At 38.8% G+C, this 23,203-nt stretch overlaps 1 protein-coding gene across 1 annotated transcript in view; it reads right to left on the reverse strand.

Annotated features, from left to right (window-relative positions):
* Nucleotides 1-23,203, reverse strand: part of RASGRP3 (RAS guanyl releasing protein 3) — a 75,849-nt gene that overhangs the window by 40,006 nt on the left and 12,640 nt on the right. The window contains exons 2-3 of the mRNA XM_081254162.1: nucleotides 3,267-3,399; nucleotides 38-229 (exon numbers count right to left, since the gene is read on the reverse strand). Of these exons, the coding sequence (XP_081110288.1) occupies nucleotides 38-107 (70 nt within the window). The 5' untranslated portion in view covers nucleotides 108-229; nucleotides 3,267-3,399. The remainder of the gene's footprint in view (nucleotides 1-37; nucleotides 230-3,266; nucleotides 3,400-23,203) is intronic.

Here is a 23,203-nt window from a genome sequence, read left to right on the forward strand (position 1 = left end):
AGTAGCAAGATGTACAGAAGGGAGAAAAGGCTCATACCAAACATCTCAATGCAAGTGCTCAGCAGTTCATCTAATGTTGCCGCTTTCCCAAGTCCACTTGACCCCATGGTTATTTAGCCGTTGTCAAAAAACTAGGGGCATTTTCAACATCATGTAGACCATCTCCATGATCATGCAAGCAGGTGATGTTTGTGCCTAGTGGTGGTCTCTGTCCTAGAGTCTCAAGACTCTAAAGAAACAAGAAGAAAAAAATATCAGACTAGAGTTCTGCCATCCATTAAAGCATGCCTTTCCTACCTGAAAAGATAATGACCACTGACTATATTTCTGCAAGAAAAGCATCAAAGTGACAGAGATTGTGTGAACCACCATGATCGCAAAATGCCTACGAATCTGTTCCTTAGCATGTATGATGCTCTGAAACCACGGAAATGTTCCCTATTAAATACCATCCCATTTAGCAGCTGAAAAAAAAATTTTTTTTTTTTTTTTGGCGGTACGTGGGCCTCTCACTGTTGTGGCCTCTCCCGTTGCGGAGCACAGGCTCCGGACGCGCAGGCTCAGCGGCCATGGCTCACGGGCCCAGCCGCTCCACGGCATGTGGGATCTTTCCGGACCGGGGCACGAACCCGTGTCCCCTGCATCGGCAGGCGGAATCTCAACCACTGTGCCACCAGGGAAGCCCTGAAGAATTTTTTTGATACAACATGTTACACTTCATATTCTTAAGTGATAAAGACATTCAAGAGTACATTGTTATAAACGTTACTTGGTTTAATATTATTACAAGTATATAGAGGGAGATAAGTTTAAAGAGCAAATATATTGATGAGCGTTATCCTCAGGGATCATGTAAATGTTCAACAACTGGTAAAAAAAAAATCTTATTTGCATAACTTCTCTAATAGTAACAGTATTATTAATAGTAGTAAAATATTAACAATAATCTATTGAACATCCACATTATGTACCAGGCACTACACCAAATGCTTTGCATATATTATACAACTTGATCTTCATAAAGATACTGTAAGGTAGTTTATTATTTCCAGTTTACAGACAAGGTCATGGGATTCACACAGATTTAGCAACTAGTCGAAAACCATACAATTATTATGGCCTTGAATCAGGACTCCATTATAAAATAAAGTTTTGGGCTTCCCTTTTTCCCTTTTATTGCTCTCCCAAGTGGGGATATCATAAGGCTGTCATAATTTTGCCCCCTAATCTTGTGTGAAAAATGGCACTCCACACCATCTCAGAGAAAGGATATAAACCAGATTATCTGTCACAGAGGTAGTAGAAAAATGTGGGCATGACAGCTGTCCCATTTTATAGCACTGTCATGGGGAAAGTGGGATTAGGAACAACCTCTAAGAGATGCTTATACCGAAAGTATCCCTGTTGGAAACATACCATCATTTTATTTTACAGAGCAAGTCCTTGATGCCAGCTCCATATAAGGCTTAGAGAAATTGAGAGGTCATCATGATGTAAGACAGTTACCCACTGTGGATAGTTTAGGAGGTAAACGTGGCCATTGGGAATTCACTCTTGAACAGTTTAAAGTCAATGTCGATTTTACTCTCAAAGTTAATTTGTTCAACTGGTAGTCATGGAGCACCTGACAATTGCTAGGCACTAGACAAGGCATTGAGGCTGCCAAGACGAACATATCATTGTCTCACCCCTGCCTTCAATGGGCTCATAGTCAACTTCAGAAGGCAAACACGTGAATGAATAGAAAAAAAAACTAAGGCCCATATGTGTGGCTGTATTAGTTTAGTGGTACTACTGAAGAGTGACATCTGAATGAGTCTGTCCAACAGCTGTATAAATCAGGTGCAAACATACTCTTGTGCTAAAGGTACTACTCTTAGAGAATCAAAAGGAGTATTATTTCATGTGTCATAAAAATAACGGAAACACTGGGTCAATGCTGTCCCACTTCTGGAAGGGGACTATTAAAGCTGTCTAGAACCAACTCTTACATCTCTTAACCAAGTCACCTTATTGGTAAGGCCTTTCCCGACCACCATAATTTAAAAAAACACTCTCCCTCCAAGCCCACCTCCCAATTGGCATGCCCTACCTCTCTTACTGGATTTATTTTTCCTCATAACACATATTCCCATCTGACATACTCTATATTTTACTTGTTTATTTACTTTTTAATCTTTCTAGCACTAAGAACGTAAGCCCCATGAATGCAGGAATTTTTGTGTTAGTTCCCTGGTGTACTGCCCAACTGCTAAGATTTTTACCTCTCATATAGAAGATACCCAAAAAAGAATTTGCTAAACTCATGAATGAGTGGATGGATGGATAAAGAAAGAATAAAATAAAAATGGTAAAAAGTTTGTCTTTGAATATGTATATATTTGTATGAGTGGATACTATAACATTTTAAGGGATTGTTTTTTAGTTTGTTTTACTTATTTAAACTAGCTTTTAGTAAACATCACTGGGACAGAAGTTTTCTAGACTTTCTGCTAGCCTTCTAGATGTGATAGGATCTGCCTATACTCTATTCATAATAAGAACTTGGTACCTCTTCCAGGACATTTTGGGGCAGCATTTCTCTGATTTCCTTAACGTAAATTCTGTCAATCCCAAGAATTACAAGTAAGCAGATGGGAGTCAACAATGGACAATTGACAGGTTTGATTACCTTCCTGTATAAACAGGCATTTTTTTATCTTGTTAATTCTTGTTACTGAGTAGTAAATGTATTACTTAGAACCAAACAACCTAGAGTAACTAAACTAATTCTCAGGTCAAACCCAAAATTATTCAGCTAATTTGTTTTGGGAAGATATTGACTTTCCACAAGAGGTTAGAAATAACCTGACACCAAAGACCTGTCACCATATTTGGAGTTATATTTGTAATCTGTAAAGAAGCCAGTACCTGAGAGCCAAGTGGGCCTCTCCAGTTGCAATCTGTTTCTTCAATCAGTAGATGTGTCTGTGTCTCTGCTTAGCATTCTGTCACCTGCATATGTACCTGAGATCTCATTTCATATGTGTGGATATTATTGTATCTACAACTGCTTTTTCAAAAGTAAAGCTTCTTTATTGCAAAGGCAATATACATTCATCATTTAAAATACAACAGTAATGAAAAAGGAAAGAAAAAAAATTACCCATAATCTCATCATCCAAAGGACTCTTGTTAATACCATGACATGTTTCTTTTAGTTTTTCTGGCATAATTATTTTGGTGAGTTTCTTATATAATCTAAAATAGTTTAAAGAAATACTTACTTACTGGTCTCACACAGGTAGATATCCAGGTCTGAAAGTATTTTAAGAGCAGTTATCAACACTGGAAAATGCATTGGGGACTCAGTCTGCTGAACTAGTTTACCCAACTCGAATAATAAGTACTTTGGAGAACCTGATAAAAGAACAGAAAGAAATCCCCAGAGTTAAATAATAGAAACACTAAATAATCCACATTGTTTTAAAGCATTTCCAAAACCCTTCAATTATAAGAGGTTTTTGTTTAAAGTCACCCACAAAATTAGTTAAAAAGAGAATACATTTGAAGTAGTTATTTGGTGCCATGATATTTTTAAGATCAAATTGTTTTTAAAACATTCAGCCTATTAAAAATGATCTGTGACCAAACCAAAATTTATACACATAGTGTAAAATACTATTTTAGTCCAAATATACTTCTATGGGTGGATTACTCATTAAGAATTTCTAAACACTGACTTTGGAATGTTAATAAATCTCTAAAACAATTTGTTGTGGTGACCATCAAGCTCTGACCCTAAATCACTCCTGACTGTCTCAACAAGAATGGCAATGTTATTTTAGTCCAGGTTGTTTAGTCTCTTGATGGCTTAGGAGTTGCTTTTGTGTTGATAGGTATGCTCTGGCTGCACTGAAAATTATTGCTCCTCAGCATAAACATTTTCTCACAAATCTGAAAAGGATGCAATAAGCCAAAATTTCCCCAGGGCTTGAATTATTTCTAAGAGAGAAGGTCTCACTTCAGAAGGGCAATAGAGTTCTGTTGGGTGTGATTTCCAAAGGCCATGATGTCTTCATGCAGCAAAAAGACCATTAACATGACTGGTGAAGACTCAAAAACATTGTGAGATTGCCTAGGACAATAAGAACTATGCTTTCAGTGTTAGAAATAGTGAAAAGGAGCCAATTCCATGAAACTATACATGAACAGATCTTAATTAACATCCCAGGTTCTTGACTCAGAACATATAGAAATTTTTAAAAATTGGATTTCAACATTAGATAGACAAATGGGGAGAATTTTACTACTTTGAGTAAAATGCCATTAACGCTACTTACTTTACTAGATTGTTTAAGAAGTTAGTGAGGTAACATAAATGTACCCACTGTCAATTCTGCAAAACATTGGGTGCTCGGGAAGGTGTCTCCCTTTGTCCACACTTCTTCTTCCTTTCCAGTATTTAAAGGCTTTTAAGTTGAGGACTTAAGGTGAAGTAGAAGATCAACATTTAGAAGTGACAGAAAGAGAGAGGTTAGTTTAGAGAAGGGAGAAGGAAATAGGAGAAAAAATACTGTGACACTAGGGCATCTAGTAGTGGGGCAGGTGACCTCATCAGCAATGGAATCCCATTCCCAAAAGTGCTCAAGCCAAAGTAAGGTACTGACTGTCAGAGATGTTGTAGACTAAATTCCCAGACAGTGTCTAGGAAACACACCAAAATAACAGCAAAGTTTGCTCCTGGCTCTAGAATTGCACAATGTATAAAGTGAAATATTATATCTATTCAAGAAATAGTTTTGAAATTATATTGGCCATATTAGAACTTCCAAAGATAGTCTTGTCTATAGCACTATCTCTATTGTAAGAAAAAACAAACAAAAACTCTTGAATACTCTTCCCTCCTAATGGCAGATATTGTCTGTAGAGATAAATAACCATGTGTATGTTCTTACATTCATATGACCTTCATATGGAGACATGGGGTTTCTCCAAATGCCTAAATCCTTTGTTAAAATGAGTGGTAATTATTACAAACCTTTACACTTTAAGGATTAACAACTAGGGTGTCATAGCGTTTGTTATTCTGGCAACACTCAAGCTTAATCTTCCTTTCTTACCACAGACATGAGATTTTAAAAGTGCTGTCATTATATTCTCTGAGACTCCACAGGAGAATCAAGATTATTGAGTTCAGTAAGAGAAATGACAAAACTATGAAAGACAGTTAATTTATTTGACAAATACTTACTGAGGACCTATTAGACACCAGATATCAAGCAAGCTACTAGAGTGACTGGTAGAGGAAGTTGCAGACAAGCAAAGAGAAGGATAAATTGGTGAGCAGGACAAACACAATTCTTGCTCTTATATTCCAGCCCAGAATAAAACAAGTAATTACCATAAAGTATCCTATGAAGGTGCAGGCCACTAATACAGTCTAGGAGCCAGAGGAGTTTTAGCTAGGCCAAGTGTGGGTGAGAAGATGGTAATCAAGAAAAGTTAAAAGACATTTAGAATGACTGAAGTATTGAATGAGACAAGAGATGAGACCAAAAGGTCGGTAGGAATAGCTCATGAACAGTATTGTAAGCTATATTAAGGAGTATGGACTTTATCTGAAGGGCAATGAGAAACCATTGTTTTAAAGGTGAGTAGGAGAACAGCATGATCATATTTGGATTTTTTAAAGATCCTTCCATCTGCAGTATGGAGGAGAGATTAGTAAAGACCTACACTGATGGTGGGGAAATCAGTTGGTGGTCAATTATAACCATCCATGCAAGAGAAACCAGTGTGTGGAAATGGAGATGGAGAGAAGTGGTTGGTCACAGAATATATTTTGAAGATAGGTCCAATGAGATTTGTTGATCTATTGGCTATGGGGAATCAGCAGAAAGGAGGAATCAGGGATAATTTCCAGATTTCCAGCTAGACATTTGGTTGGGTGACGGAGCCATTTCCCTGAGATTGAGAAATTGAGGGATGGGGGTAGGGGTAGTTAAGTTCATGGAGGGGGCAGCAAAGGATGAATTCACTTTTGGATGTGTTTAGTTAGAGATGTCTGAGACCTCTTAAGGGGAATGTTGAGTTAGCTTCTGGATATCTGTTACATGATCATGTTTAAGTGCTAAGAATCAGTGGAAAGGGAAATTTAAGGGGCAGGAGAAAGAGAATTTATATAACAAGGTCTCTGGGAGGACAGAAGTGATAGACCGTGCACAGGTGGAGGGATTTACCTTAGATAAAGCAGAGGGTCACCTCTTTCAATGTAACAGCATGAAAGAGGGAAAAAATGGGTATAGATACAGGTATATTCATCCTTTTGATAGCAGGAAGTCAAGGAAGTTCCTGTCTGGTGACTTCTATTTACTCTAAAAAGAAGGAGATAAGGTCATCCACTGGAAGGTCTGATGGAAACAGATCTGAGATTTATCCAGAGGAGAAAATAAACAAAAGATGTGAAGAGCAGAAGAAAGAAACCAGAAGTATTGGGGTTATTTCCATCCAGAGTAGAAGGCTGATGTTTCTCTTCTTCTGGAGTGTGTTTTGAGAGGAAGTTTAGTGTTCCTTATTCCTAGGGTGACATCACTCACTTGTGTCATGTTTCTGAAATTATTTAAGGTAACTTTTCTGGAACAAGCCACATGGCAAGTTTCTTCTGTATGGACCAGGCAATTCTGAGTTTCTGTTGTTAGAGTCTAGTCATATAAGTTTCTGTAAGTATGAACCTCAGAGCTGAAGCATGGTTGGCATTTTCTAGGTGATTTCCAAATGAGGGCATGAGTCTCTGCTCCAGTCTCACTTAGCTTTGCTTGAAATGTGGAAGAAGAAGATATTATTGGACGGGAAATTATAATAAAAAAATAATTTACCTCCCATCCTTTGACTTGCTCCAGAATATTTCATTCTGGCAACTTCAACCTCAGCCACTATTCCCATGTTCTCTACCCTCCCAGCCAATATTCCTGGATCTCTGCCTCACCATGCACAGTCTCCAATGCCCTCATTACCTGTTACTTTTTTTTTTTTTTTTTTTTTTTTTGCGGTACGCGGGCCTCTCACTGCTGTGGCCTCTCCCGTTGCGGAGCACAGGCTCCGGACGCACAGGCCCAGCGGCCATGGCTCACGGGCCCAGCCGCTCCACGGCATATGGGATCCTCCCGGACCGGGGCACGAACCCGTATCCCCTGCATCGGCAGGCGGACTCTCAACCACTGCGCCACCAGGGAGGCGACCTGTTACTTTTTAAAAGGTCATAAATCACAAGATACATTACTGTTGTTCACTCTTTATGCATTCTTTGGGTACTTCTACACTGGTCTTGTTTTAATCTTCTTTCTCATTTCTTTCAACTTCACCTCTCAGTTCTTTGAATTTATCTTTCTATTTTATTTCCTTCAATCAGTTACTTTTCCTAGCGTGCTCTGTCACAGTCTCATTGCCAGCACTATCAAGGTTGATTCTATCACAAAGCAACTGGGATAGTATGAACTTAGAAAATGAGCCCAGTGCTTACAGCAAAGTTAAAACATTCTAAATGGGCCATAATGGTGACCCATAGAAGAAAGTACCCCACATTTATGGATAGTGGAGCAATATCCCTGAAGTTTATTTAAGGCTGACAGGAGGGAATAGCCATGGGTAATACTGAATTTCTCAAATCTAAAAGTAATTTTTTCATTCTTGCCTTAGATGGGTGTAATTAATGTAACAATGAGGTTTTTCTGGGTTTTAAATTGTTAGTTCTTGTTGTTTATTTATTTTTCTTACAAAAAGCTTTTACTAAATTAATGGAGCATTAATAATCAACATTGTCCTGGCTTTTAGAAAACAATAATTTCTACAAATATTACTTGTTGGTGGCATATAATGTGATAGACATGATGTTGGAGAAATTACCTATATTATGTTTTAATTACCTATATTATGTTTATTATATAAATCTTATAACACCCTGAAAGCTAAGTGCTAGTCTCACCATTTCATACAGGAGGAAATTGAGGCCTAGAGAGGTTAAATTATTTGTCCATATCATATTACCAGTTAAGTTGCAAAGCTAGGCCCATCTGACTCCAAAAATTTATATTTTTTTCCACTACCCAGACAAATGTTAGCTGTTGTTAAGGCTGCCTATTAGATCAATTTCTAGGCATTGTTTAGAACAAATGTTTACTATTCCCTTTGCTTAGCTTCTAGGCATTCTATCACTGGCCCTATTGTCTGCAAATGAATAACCATCATTAGTACAGCAAGCCTGACAATTCAGGGACTAACTGGTACCAGACACTGAACAGAAGTCAATAACCAGCTCAGAGCGCATCTCATAAGGCCTTATTGCATTTTTTGGTAACAAGTAACAAGGTTAAACTGCATTTTATTTATTTTTTTCTTGGTTAACAGTATTTAGTATTGGCAACCAAACTAACACATTTACAGCCACCTGACATGAGTTGAATGAGAAATTAAAGTCTTGAAGAAGCTCTAGTAATAAATACAATGGAATTCTAAAGTCCAGCCAAGGAGGTGTTTCCCTGGCATTTGGCTGTAGCCGAACATGGAAGAGAACCAACATATACACATGTGAGGCATTTGCAATCAGATGGTTTCCAGATGGACACGTTCAACTACACGGAAGGGTTATGGCTACTACGGCAACTCCAGTGTTCAAATTGTAAATAATATCCCCCAAATAAGGCCCATAACTAGGAAAGGCTTAGCTCAGAAGTTAACATTTTAAACTTTGGGAAAATAGATTTGTTTGTTTTTTTTAAGATCAACATTTTCTTCTCCTGAAGATGCCAATATTATATTCATGACAATCCTGTTTGTGGCACTAATACTTTGGAGGACCTGGTTCCAAACGCCTTGAAATAAAGTCACATTCCCTTATCATTTGATTATTCATTTACTTCAGAGTGAGTTTGATGATGATGATGATGATGATGGTGATGATGAGGAAGGAGAAGGAGAAGGAGGAAGTCATCTTATTGAGTGCTCCTATCTAGTCACTGTGCTGAGCACTGTACCCAATGAACTTTGGAAGGCTAGGCCCCACCCCAGAAATCCAGCGATAAATAAAATGCAGCTAAACTTTGCTATTTAATTGTTACCAAAAAAAAAAAAAATGAAAGGATGCCTTGTGAGATGAGCTCTGAGCTAGTTATTGACTTCCATTTAGTACTTAGTATCAGCACTAGCATCCTCATGCCTATGTACCCACCATGAGCAGGAGGACATTCTCAGTACTTGGCATGGGTTAAGTAAAACTCGGGATCCTCCCACTGGGGCCAGATGACAATCTCAGGGGACAGAATCTACACAAAGGAGGCTCCAAGAGAATGAAGACACTACCCAGAAAACCTCTAAGAAGCAAGAGAATGTGAACAGAAGACACAGCCTGGAGGACAAAATCTCTCGCTCACCTATCACCACTTGGAGCTGGGAGTGGAAGATGCCTGTCTCTGAAGATACCAGGAATGGATTTTAAAACCTGAGTTCTAAGTTGCTACACAGGAATGCAGCAAGAAGCACTAACATAATGAAAGATTGTTTTCAAAAGTATCTCCATGCTCTCAGAGAAAGGTGCTTGTTTGATTGAGCTAAAAGGCCAATGATTATTGAATACCTATTAAATGTTCAGCACTGTGCTATGAGCTGAAGACGTAAAGAGCTATTCACAAGGACCCAAATCCCTGTGTGGGAGACACATTATAAACTGGTTATTATAAAACAATGAGCCTGTTAAGTCCAGTGTCAGAGACACATGCCCAAGATGGTGTAGGAGCATAGGAGTTGGACCAAATTCAACCAAACAGATCTAGGAAGACTTCCTCAAAGAGGAGACACCTGAGAGTGTTAAGTTTTATGGGTCACAAAACTAAAACAGAAAATACCAGCTAAATTCACTGGTGTCAGACAGCAAAGTGGCTAGAAATATCTGAGCATGATTTTAGAATTGGGCATAGGATAGATATTACCAATCTGCTATCAAAACTTATCATCATGTAAAAAAAGAATAAGAACACACATAAGACAATATTAGAATAAGAGCTGGTGAGAGTAAAATGATTGGGATTGGGTAGGTATGCATTGAGTTCTGAACTGTTTTTGGCTTAAAAAAAAAGGCATAAGTAAATGAATGCACCACAAAAAGATAGGGACTGTACAATGCTTTATTATCACCATCCTTATTATTTATTTTATCTAATTTTACTACTGACACTGATAGGCTTTAAAAACTAGATTTCTTATGCCATTTTGATGCTAATTTCTGTATACATAGATACTGACCTACTTGAAAATGTAATATTAATTTCTCCTTGTCCAGTGAAACCGTACAGTGTTATCATCTAAGTGAAAACATTTTGCTCTTGTTCAGAAACTAGTATGTTTAAAGCATTCTTTTATGGTATAGTAAATTCTTAGTTTGAAATTACTTCTGAATCAAGGATTTGGAGCCACACTTTTTATCGGAACCAATTAAAAGTAAAATATAGTAACCCCCCCAAAATGCTTTTTAAATTATTTCTGTATTCTCAATTAAGTTTACACAGCTTGAAGCCTATAATTAGAAGGCGCCACTTAATGACTCTGTCATTCTCTTTTATTTCAGATTTTTCTCCTACAGCAAACGTTTCTTCCTTTCTCTAAAAGGAAAAACAAATCTCAGGAGATGGTGATATCTCTCTTCCTCCCATTTAGGACATTAACTAATTTCACCTTACTTTCTCTAAGGTTCACTCTCATCATCCCTAACATGAGAGAAATAACATTACTCTGCCTTCCACATCAGAACGAAAAAAAGACTTCATTTGAAAAGGTTTTAAGGGCATTTAACACAACAAAAAAAAGGAAGCCCTAAAATTACGAAATGTCCCAAACTATATTTGAAAAGTCATTATTCAGAATTTAGAATATATTTCCCCATTAGAACAATATTATAAATGGATTACTAGTAGATTTACAGACGGAGGACAAGGAGGTCAGTGGAGACCCGTCAAAAATACTGAAAAGAACTTTTGGAATTCTCAAGAAGTTCAGAGGTTGACAGCACTGGTTCCCTATATGCCAAATTACCCTTCAGAAATTGTGTAACTCCTAGAAACATGAAACTAATGGGTATTTTTAGATCTAGAGAGGCAAAGGAGGAGAAAGAAAGATAGAGGGAGAGGAAAATAGCTTTTCACAAAGTCACTGTTAAAGAGTTAGAGGGGGCAAAGAAATGGGAACAAGGATTTTGTTGACACAGTTGTAAAACAAGCAGTTTAAGTAAACAGGAGGTGTCTTTCCTGGCCTCAAGCAAAAACAGAACACAAGCTCTCCACTGGCCATCTCTCCTGTCTTCCCATCCTTCACAGCCAAGTAGCATTGGCTTATTTCATCCCCTCTTCAGACCACCAAAATCAATTCTCCCTCCACTCCGCACCCGCACACCTCTCCAAAAAGACTCTGGAAGAGGTCACTGCATTTTGTCAGAAGTTAGATTAAGCCTCAGCAGCCATGTGTTACCTCTTGACCACACCCTCCCTAAAATTCTCCCCTTGGATGGTTTTCCTGGAATCTTCTCTTCCCTGATTTTCCTCCTGTGCCTCAGGTCACACGTTTCCAGTCTGATATGCAGACCTTTCTCCTACTGCTGAGGGCTCGCAGGTCTCTACGCCTTTTCCTTTTGCCTCAGACTCTCCATGTAAACTCATCCACAACCACAGATTCAACCACCACCTCTGTGTTGGACTCCCGCTGTGTGGTGTGCTGTAGAGGACAGAGTGGGCTCTGGAGAGAGGCATGTTTGAGCTCCGCTCTTTACTAATGAGTGACTTTGGATAAGTTTTACTTAATGTTGGGGTAAGTTTTCATATCTTACCATCATGTATTGCTAGTGGAAATGTAAAATGAGACGGCCACTTTGGGAAACAGTTTGGCAGTTCCTCAAATCTTAAACATAGAGTTACCATATGGTCAAGCAAATTCACTCCTAGGTATATACCCAAGAGAATTGAAAACTTATGTCCACAAAAAACTTGTACGCAAATATTCATAGCATTGATATTCATAATAGCCCAAAAGTAGAAACAACCCAAATTTCCATGAACTGATCGATGGAAAAACAAAATGAGGTATATCTATACAATGGAATATTATTTAGCCATAGAAAGAAATGAAGTACTGACACATGTTTAAATAAGGATAAACCTTCTAAAAGTTATGCTAAGAAAGTCAGACACAGAAAGCCATACACTGTAAATTCCATTTATATGAAATGTCCAGAATAGGTAAATCCAATAGGTAGAGACAGAAAATACACTAGCAGTTGCCAGGGGCTGAGGGAAAGGAAGAATAGGGAGTGACTGCAAAGAGTTCAGGGTTTCTTTTTGGGGGTGATGAAAATGTTCTGGAATTGGGTTATGATAGTTGTACAACCTGTGAATATACTCAAAATCACTGAACTATACACTTTAAAAATGTAGATTCTAATGGTATGTGAATTATACCACTTTTTAATTAATTAAAAAATATGCCCTCTTCATTTTCCTAAACCACTACATCTCCTATATTTCCTTCCTTGATTTATGGCTCAACCTTTCTCCCATATTCCATGCCAGAAACTTGGGACTCACCCCAGATTTTCTGGCACCTTCTTTCATCATCCCTCCATGTCCAAGTCTGATTATCTATCCCTGGACAGTTTCTCATATACCTCCACTTCTTTTCCTCTCCACTGTCACTCCTGGGTTTAAGCTGTCATTACCTTTCCCCTGGTCCACTGCAATGCTTAGTTGTCAGGCTTCCAGATTGACTCTTACCTCCTGTTTATCTCTCCTCTCTATTGATGCCAAATCAATCTTTCCAAATTATCGGATTGATCACATAACTCCCCTATCCAAAATTCTTCCACCATCCCCTATCGACTCAATCTAAAGTCTTTGCTTGGCATACAAAGCCTTTCATGAATGACTCTCACTCTGTCCACCCATACCCTCACTCTTCTTTCTTAACTCTTGCTTTACCTTTTGCTGTAAAATGAACTTCTTTTTTATAGTGCCCATGTGATAGGGACTGAATGTTTGAGTCTCCCCCAAATTCATATGTTGAAACCCTAATCCCCAATGTGATGTTATTGGGAGATGGGGTCTTTGGGAGGTAAGTAACTCATGAAGGTGGTTTGTTTTTTAAGCCACCCAGTCTATGATACTGTTGTTATAGCAGGCTGAACTAAGACATCATGCTTTGCACATATTCTTTCTTTTTTTTTAGAATGCCTCTCCTTCCCAAGTATGTCTGCATGGCAATCACATACTCACTTCTCAAATGCCTACTTGAATTCTCCTCCTCCCTCCCAATTCTTCCAGGCAGACTTTTGTGCTCAACGTATTGACTTCCTTTAGGCTTTGTATGATTTATGTTACTGAATGGTTCTGTCTCCCCAGTAGTTTCTTAAGAACTAGACCCTGTCTCTTGTCTTTCTAGCCCCCAACACTGAAGTATGTCTGTTATCTTTATATGGTTATCTTTCTCTGCCATCTGATTCTTCCAACATGGTCTTCAAACTTCAAATTTGTTTCTTCTCCAATTTTCATCTTTAACCTTATTCTTGTCTCAAACTTTTTCTTTTGATTATTGAATGAATTTACTTCTTTTATATTAACATGCCCATAATGGAATTTCAAGACATGCCTCCAGATTTGTAGTAGCACAGATTTATGTTAGAGAGAATAAAAATACACCAAATACTTCTTCCAGTCATTTTCTCATCTATTTAATAAATACTTATTTCTGTGTCAGACAGTGTGATTAACACCATGGCAGAGGTACAAGTATATATCAGGTACAGATTTTGATCTCAGAGACCTTAGGGTCTAAAGAGGGGACACACATGAACAGAAATTATGACACAGGGCATTATGAAAGAGTCATGAGAGAAGTAAAAACAAGTTCTGACTCACAGAATTGAGCTGTGCCTTGAAGCATGAGTGAGGTTGCACTGAGCAGAGAAAAGAACACTGAAAAGAAAATGCTGCAAAGAAAATGACACTGAAAAAAGCAGATAGGTGTGGAAAAGCAGGAATGCCAACAGAATGGTGAGGTTTTAAAACTAAATTTAAAGTACCTATGTGTTTATTTACTCACTCAACAAACATGGAGAGAGAGGGAGAGAGACTACCATGTTCTAAAGATCAGAACTACTCTGTGTAAAATGGATAACTAATGAGAACCTACTGTATAGCACAGGGAACTCTACTCAGTGCTTTGTGGTGACCAAAATGGGAACAAAATCTTAAAAAGAGTGGATATATGTGTATGTATGACTGATTCATTGTGCTGCACAGCAAGAAATTAACCAACATTGTAAAGCAACCATACTCCCATAAAAATCAATAAAAAAGTCTTCTGTGGGGCATCCCTGGTGGCGCAGCGGTTGAGAGTCCACCTGCTGATGCAGGGGACACGGGTTCGTGCCCCGTTCCGGGAGGATCCCACATGCCGTGGAGCGGCTGGGCCCGTGAGCCATGGCTGCTGAGCCTGCGCGTCCGGAGCCTGTGCTCCGCAACGGAAGAGGCCACAACAGTGAGAGGCCCACGTACTGCAAAAAAAAAAAAAAAAGTCTTCTGTGATGGTCTATGTGACATAATCCAATGTAGCCTTTTCCTGTGGGGAGTCTGTGTAGGCTAACACATTTTACTAATTTAATGATTTCTGAGTATAGCTTAATGGTTAAGAGCCTGGATTCTAGAGCCAGACAATTGGGATCTAATTCAACTCTTATGCTTTCTAGCTGTGTGCCCTTTGGCAAGTTACTTAATCTTACTCTGTCTCTGTATCTTTCTCTATATGGTAGGATAATAGCAGTATCTCTGTTGGAGGGTTGTTATGAGAATTAAATGGGTTAATACAATTAAAGTGCTTATTCACTGGCACATAGTATATTCTCATAAGTGTTAGCTACTTTTATTATTTTCCTGGCAAGTAACCAAAAAGTGCCTTCAACTTATGGGATAAAATGAGTCCTATATATTTCATCTCTCTCAAACGCATAAGTCACATATGTCTTACCTATATATACAAATTTTGCAAGAGAGAGAGTGATAAGGAGAGAGAAAGGAAGGAAAGAAAGAAGGGAGGGAAGGAAGGAGGGGAGGAGGGAGAGAAGAAGGAAGGAAGAAAGAAAAAAGAGAAAGGGAGAGAGAGAAAGAAAAAAAGGGGGAAAGGCAGCATAGGCCGGAAATTTGAGTAATGAAATGAGAACTAGTTTAAATTCCATTTCTACCAAGTGTGCCTTAGTCCCCAAAATTTTTAAAATGAAGAGTCTGTAATCAGCTACCTACTCTAATATTCATTATTTTGGAAGGATAGACCTAGTTGTCTCTAGACATACAACCCAACCTATTATATTTTTATTGTCAGTTACAGTCTATTTTTTAAAGAAATATTAATCAAGCACATAAGATATGTACTTAAGGGGATACAAAGACACATACATGCCCCCAAAGAGACCAGGAGAGTTCAGTAAATACATATAGAAATGCCAGCAGTATCTCGTGTGTACCAATGAGTCATGAATGGGATCCCAGTCTTGACATTGCATTCATTCTTCTGCAGAATGGAAATAAATGTCAGGTTAATAATACCCTCAAAAACAATTCTTGAGAGTGGGTATTACACAAAAACATTTCCACCAGAAGTTTTGCTGATGGATCTACTTGTCACAAGAAAGATGTTGAAGAGTTGAAATAGTAAGTGAAACCGAGCTGGGTGCTAAAATTAGAACAAGAACCTCATCGGCTTCTGTGGTAATTTGTGGGGATTTCACAAGTCTACATGTTCACACAGTTTTATACCCTTGCCAGTCTTTATCTCACCACAATATCTTATATTCAGTGACTTCTTTGCTTCTAATTTCTAGTCCAGGAGACTGGACATGTATTTATTTATTTACCTTAGACCCTCTTTAACTATTAGTCACATAAAACTTGAAGGTATTCACCAAGAACGTGGTAAAAAGATACTTCCTCACTACTAAATGCAACACAAATTAGTTAAGGCATTTTAAAAACAGAAAAATACAAAAGAAAATGTTTAAATCAATCATTAACTTACCACTCCATAATAATGTAGTAAAACTTGGTTTGGGAGATAAAGGCAAAAACCCACGATAAAAACATCAATGACTAGCAAAAAGTACTGGAATATCTGAAGCAGTATCTCACTGAAAAATCAAAGAATGCTCAAGACCAAAATATAGTACCTTCATGCATCTAAAGTAATGTGAAGGGAGTCCAGGTTTTGTAAAAGTGTTTCTGTTTTTCAGTAATTATAGGTTCTTTCCTAAAATCTAATTTTGATTTTGGATAAGGAGTTTTAAATTCAATAATGTGTTGTCTATAAAGTGCCAAACATCTGTTTTATAATGTATCCAAACCTCCATATCTTCATTATAATATGGAACAACCTGAGTCTTTCCAATGAGTTTTTTGGGTTTTTTTTATTGAGAACCATATTCACACCAAGGTGACTGAACAGATGTCATGCTTGACATCAGCAATATCCCACATAGATATGCTTGTGGGTCTTAACAAAAATCATGATTCCTGTAATAACCCAAGGACTCTAGCTCTGATGTTACAGCAATTAAATATGAAACTATAGTGGCTGTATACACATTATAAACATTGTTCTCAAATGTCCTTCTCTTTTGCATTTTTCCCTTTATCTGAGAAAGTCTACTTAAAGACATTCAAATAATAAACCACAAGTGTTAGCTTTTTCTCCAGAGTGAAGATGGTGTATGTTAACAAGTTCTTCCTCACTCAGCATCTGCAGGTTATAAAATAGTGACCTCCTAAACAGAGATCTAACTCATAGATGTACTTTTTTGTTAGGCTCACACAGGATTGGCTCTCACAAAAGTTGCAAAAAATGTACAAACCCAGACTCCCACTTAAAACAATCCAGTTTTCTAGATTCTTGTGGAAACATCAGATCTACCGGCTTTAGGGCTGCATTCCCACGAGGCAACATGTATTTGGAACTGAGTAGCAACCCAATTCCCCAAAGTCTCCACTACCCTCTGTTGCTCCCCAATCTGAGGCCAAGTGTCATGGCCATTTATCATCCCACTATGTGCCTTTTCTTTTTTAGTACACTTAAGAGGAAAGTGAAATATCACTTGTCCCAAAGAGAATTCTTTTTGTCCCTAATCCATATCACTTATTCCAGTATCTTCTTGGCCCTGCAAACATTTGCCTTTGCAAGCCCCTACCTCAGGCCCACCAGGCTGCCCCGTGACATCACAGATGCTAAGGAGGACTCTTCACAATGTTCCTATTTTTGGATTAGACAAGGAAGAGTCACAAGCCCACTACTATGCCTTCTGGCCTATTTCCATTCAAAAAGTAGGTTCAAACTGCAAGACAAACCCTTGCCCAAGCAAGAAAGTAAGTTTGGGGATTTCTGTAGCATTTGTCAAGGCTGGTCAGGCTAATAAATTCTTATTTATTTCCACTTATAATATGCTTTAAATGTCCAGATGACCTCCAACTTTTTCAATTTCCACAGATTTCTATGTTTTTCTTTTACAGAAAAGTTGTTGGGGAATTCCCTGGTGGTTCAGTGGTTAGCACTCCGTGCTTCCACTGCAGGGGGCCCTGGTTCCATCCCTGGTCGGGGAACTAAGATCCTGCAAGTTGCACAGCACAGCCAAAAAAAAAAAAAAAAGAAATGAAAAAAGAAAAGTTCTCATAATTAACAAAACAGATGTTCACTAACGAGTCCCAAAGAGCATGGGACTTGGCGCCAATGCCCTCTCAACACTTTACTTTGTAGATTCTGGAAAGATTATGGGAAAATAGAATGTATACTGGGATAGCTATACAAAAAATATGTACCTACTCATGCTTAGAGGCAAATACATTTTCAGATTCCTCACAGGACAGTAAGTATCTAGTTTCACTCTCTCCCACTTCCTCTCTCTGCTGCTTTGGATTTGTTAACTACAATTAGTGACCGCTTATTCCTCCCTGTCAGATTCAAGTAACTCAGAGGTACTATGGACTTCTCAGGATAATTTCCTGTGGATAATTCCCAAGATCATTTCCGGCACTTAGACAATGAGTCACTTGGATGACTAGGGACTATACAAGTTGAGCTGGTATTCTTCCTTTGTTGTTGTTTATGATTCTAAAGAAAGAAACCAGCAATCAGGGGAGGGTTATTTACTAGTCAGTGCAGCTGCAAGGATTAGCCTCTAAACACCTGATTTCATCATTTTGCTCATTCAAGTCTTCTGATGGAGCTTTTTTTGTCTATTCAGAGAAACTCTGTAGTTCTAATAGAAAAACAGCTTGTGGTGCAGGAGAGACAGAGACATGTTTTTCCACTTTTCAAGGGGACCTTTTGTTTATCTGGTTAACAGCCTCGCTTTATAAAGGAGAAACCCAGGACCAAAAAGATAACATAATTTGCCCAAGTTTAAACAGTGAGTTAATGGGAGAAAGGAAAATATGCCATCACAGTAGAGCTTCCATAGAATCCAGGCTCATACTGGGTGGGGTCCCTGGGACATAAAAAGTGCATGTTTCAGAGGCAGATTTTGAACTAATGCACCTGCTTAAGAAAGTGTGAGTTTTCTGATACAAAGCAGCTCTTTTGCCATTTAGATATGGAGAAATGAATCAGCATTGATGATGTGGACTTTCTGCTCACCTGTCTGATTTCAAGGGAATTTGACTCTGATTTTGCAAAAACTATTCCAACCTAATCATCTCCCTTCGTCAAAATAATTTTTGTATTCAGGGGTCTAAAATGATAATGGAGGTTTTAAATCCCAGGTTGGTGGATGCTGGGCATCAGAAGCAGTTTTGGGTACCTCTGAGATGAGTAAAGATGTGTAGTGAAGGTGAAATTGAAAAGGTAGAGCCTTGGAACTCAAAATTCATCTTGGCACAGCTGGCTCTCTGGCTCTGATGCTTGGATCCTAAACCCTGTCCAGTCATTTACTCTTATCACGTGGAACCCCACATATTTTCTTGGTTACCTTTGGTCACTCAAACTTTGACTTCTCTTTTTAAGTCTTCTAGAAAAGAGCTGCACATGCTCCACTCCCCCAGTCTAAACTCACTTCTTCAACACCGCTACAGGCTTTGAGACTCTGCCCCTGCTCTCCTAGGTTTGGGACCAAATAGTCTACGAATTGCAGCTCTCATTGTCCTTGTCCTCAAATTCCACTCACATCAGACAGCAGCAGCTTTTTCAAGCGGGATAATGATGGAGCAAATACTTCCCACATTCCCAGCAATTTGTTTTTGGTTCAGGTGGCTCCAATCTTAACTCCGGGGGAAAAGATTTCTCTACTTTACAAAAAGGGATTATCATATTCAGGAGGATACCTGCCTCTTATTAAATATTTGAAAGAAATTCAAGGAGGCTTCTGGGCTCAGATGGACAAACTGCCCAGTGAAATGAAGGAGAACCTATAGAAAATGTCCAAGCCCAGCATAAGAGCACATCATCCTTCTGCATGGCCTTCATACTTTGCTCTGTAGTGTGGACTCATGAAGCCCAGGGCAGACAGAGAGCCAGGCCTGGTGCTGCCAGCTGATCTTGTCCCTGTGCTTCCAGGCTCCCACACACCCCTCAGGGCAGTTCTCCCACACACAGAAAGTTTGCTCACTGGGGAGCCCCTCATCCAGCTCCACTCCTTCATGAATCAGTGACCATAAACATAGCTACTTTGAGGGGAAGAGCAGTTTCTAGGATAGAGACTTGTATTAGTTTGCTCCTACTGCTATGACAAGATATCACAGACTGGGTGGCTTAGAAATTTCTCATAGTTCTAGAAGCTAGGAAGTTCAAGATCAAGGTGCTGCCATTTCAGTACCTGGTGAGACTCTCTTCCTGGCTTTCAGCCTTCTTGCTGTGTCCTCACATGGTGGAGAGCAAGAGCTCTGGTGTCTCTTCCTATAAGGACACAGCCCTATTGGATTAGGCCCCCATGCCTAAGGCCCCATTTAACCTTAATTACATCCTTAATAGGCCCTATCTCCAAATACAGTTACATTGAGAGTTAAAGCTTTAACATATGAATTTGGGAGCACACAATTCAGTCCACACCAAGGCTTTTAACCAAGAATCAGAGATTTGTAAAACCCCTGACATCATATGCAGAATTTTGTTTTTGTGCCCGTGAGCCCCTGACATCATATGCAGAATTTTGTTTTTGTGCCCGTGAGCTTCTTTCTGGAGAGAGGGTCTCAAAGGGGCCTGTGATCAATAAAAGTTAAAGAACCACTGCTCCAACACACAGAGAATGATTGCCCTAGAGGATTTCAGAAGACACAGGAAAATCAGTATTCCCTGAGGTTGCACCATTTGATGTCATTTTTTTATATCTTAAAACAGATGAAGTTGCCTAATGTGGAAGGAGAGGAAACACAACATTATTTCCTGATTCTCACCACCAGCTTTTTAGAGTCACAAAAATGTGAGATACAGAAATTTTCACACCCTCCCAAGAGTCCATGAGCCATCTTAGACTTAATATCCAATTTAAAAACATAAGGTTTCCTTTTTGCAGAGGCATCTATGCCCCTGTCAAGGTCTAGAAATACTACCCCTACTCCTCCCTGTGAAGTTGCTTCCTTCATACCACTTCGTTCACCTCCATTACCCTTCAGTACCTTGGTCAGACGCCATCAGCCAGGGAAGTGGGGGGTAGGCACTGTTCTGTGAGGTCCACCAGCTTCATAAGACACTTCCCACAGGGCAGGGCAGCCGAGAGGAGTGCTCTGAGTCTGCATTGACAATGATATAATTCTAGCCACTTCACAAAAACACTGTCAAATGGTGTCCTTTCAAATAGGGCGTATAACGATTTAGACCGATGACATTTTGTTGGCTCACAAACCACAGGAGTTCAGACATTAGTGCAGTGCAGTTCTCAGACTAAAGAAATTGATAGTATGTGTAATCTCTGCACCATATCAAATGGGGCTTTGTACGTGTTTAATGTCTTTCTTCAAAGGAGATTAAAGGGCAATAATCTAACTTTGCCCTATAAAATAATTCTGGAAAAGAGAATTAATAGTATTATTTCTATGTTATAACTAAATAAATGGGAATTCAAAGAAATTAAGTAAATATTCAATTGGTTAATCTATCCATCAATCAACAGGCATTTATTAAATATCTTGTTTTTTTCTCTTTTTTACCCCCTCTGGGTGATGTTTAAATGCTATATTTTAATCTAATTAAAAATATAATTCTAACAGCAAAGGACCTGATTCTTACCTTCTCAGGAAAAGAAAAAGAGTCTGTTTTATGTTCAGTATCCCAATCCCGAGTCCTTTATTGTCTCAACAAATATCAACTGAGCACATACCTCTACCTTCCAGACATTATGCCAGGGCCAGGGTATCCAGTGGCGAATAAAACAGATCAGGTCCCTGTCCAGTGGAGTGTACAATTTACTGAGGGAAACCAACGTCAAACAAATAGACAGACAAGTTGGTATATAATTACAAATTGTTATAAAAGCTATGAATGAAAATCCAAACCAGATGGTAAACTAGAGAATAAGAGGGATTATTCTAGGTGAGTGGTAAGGAACGATCTCTTTGAAGAGATAATACTTAAGCCAAGAGCTGAAACCCAGAGATTAATTTAGAGAAAGATGTGAGGGAAAGAAAGGCTTGAAAAACTGGCTGGATCATAATTACATTTGCCAAGTTAGAGAAGGTTGACTGGATGGAGAGAAGGTATACTGGAAGAAATCCAATGCTTAAGATGCCTTAATGTTAACATGCCTGTGAAACTCCTGTGTGCAGGTCTCAAGAAGCTATTATTTATACAAATATGGAGCTCCAAGAAAAGTTCTGAGATGGAATTTAAAATTGGGAGTTAACCCCATATGAATAGCATTTAAGCCATAAGAATGGTTCAGATTCCTTAGGAAGAAAGTATAAAGAGAAAGGACGAAAGAGCCCGGGCTTAAGCCTCAGGCATTCTAACATCTAAAGGTCAGAGAGAAGAGGCAAAGCAGGAAGCAACTTAAGGAGTAGTTGTCAGAGGGGTAGAAGGAAAACAAATCATTTTGTGCCATGAGGCCAAGAGAAGAACATGCTCATGGAAGTTAAAACAATCAACTATGTTGAATGTTACTGGGCGGTCAAATAGGAGAAGGATGGAAAACTATCTGCTTTAAAATTTTTGCTACAAGGAGATCACTGGTAACCTTGACAAGAGCAGCTTTAGCAGAGCTGTTGGCAGAAGCCACACTGGTGTAAGTTGAAGAGTGAATGGGGGGTAAAGAAACAAAGACAGCTTGTGTAGAATGTGAGTTTATTGGGTTTGTCTAGGATTAGAATGAAGAGAAATTGGCAGATGATGTGGGGATCAGGGTTTTTTTTTTTATAAGATGAGAGTTGCTGGAACATACCGGGATGCTGATGGGGATGATCTAGTAGAGAGGAAGACGTTATAGATTCAGAAGGAGGAAGAGATAACTGAAGATGAGGGCATGGGTGCCAGTTGTAACAAGAATGAAGAAAGAAGGAGAACATGGTTGAAAACACAGGTAGAGTATATATAATTGGTAAGCGTAAGAGGAAGGAGAATAACATCAATCAGAGGCATATAATCATCAGGTTGGCAGCAGGAGTTTATCTAATCTACCTGTTTCCAATACCCTCAGATCTCCTTCCTGAGTTTTTGAAAAGGAGAAAAGGAAGAGAGAAATGAACTCCTCAAATCCCAGAGGGAGATGTCCCAGGATGAACTGTCCCATGACTTAGGATCTAGTGATTCTTTTTCCTGCTCCAGTAAACAACGAGGCCCTAATTCCTTGGAATACTGCTCTGTTAGGTAAATATCTGTATTCTTGCCTGACAACATTTGATGCTCTTGCACACCAAAGAGTGCTGTCAGCTTGTGTTGTGAACCACTCAGCTTGGCTTTTCGTGAACTTTATTCTGAATGACTAGTCATTTTACATCTTATTTTTGCCCTGGTGATGATGCAGTGGCATTTCATTAAGAGTATTAGGTTGTCACTACTTACTGTTCAACAGCAGTTATGGAGAAGAAGTGTCATGTGTAAATAATCTAAAGTTTTTGGAAGGCATGTTAGAGTAAGATTTGTAACTGACTCATATAGATCAGGGTTTCTCAAATTTGGTACGATTGATACTTCAGCTAGATAATTCTTTGCTGCAAGGGTCCAGCCTGTG

The sequence above is a fragment of the Mesoplodon bidens genome (assembly GCF_964165515.1).
Source record: "Mesoplodon bidens genome assembly, chromosome: 14".
Classification (NCBI taxonomy): domain Eukaryota; kingdom Metazoa; phylum Chordata; class Mammalia; order Artiodactyla; family Ziphiidae; genus Mesoplodon; species Mesoplodon bidens.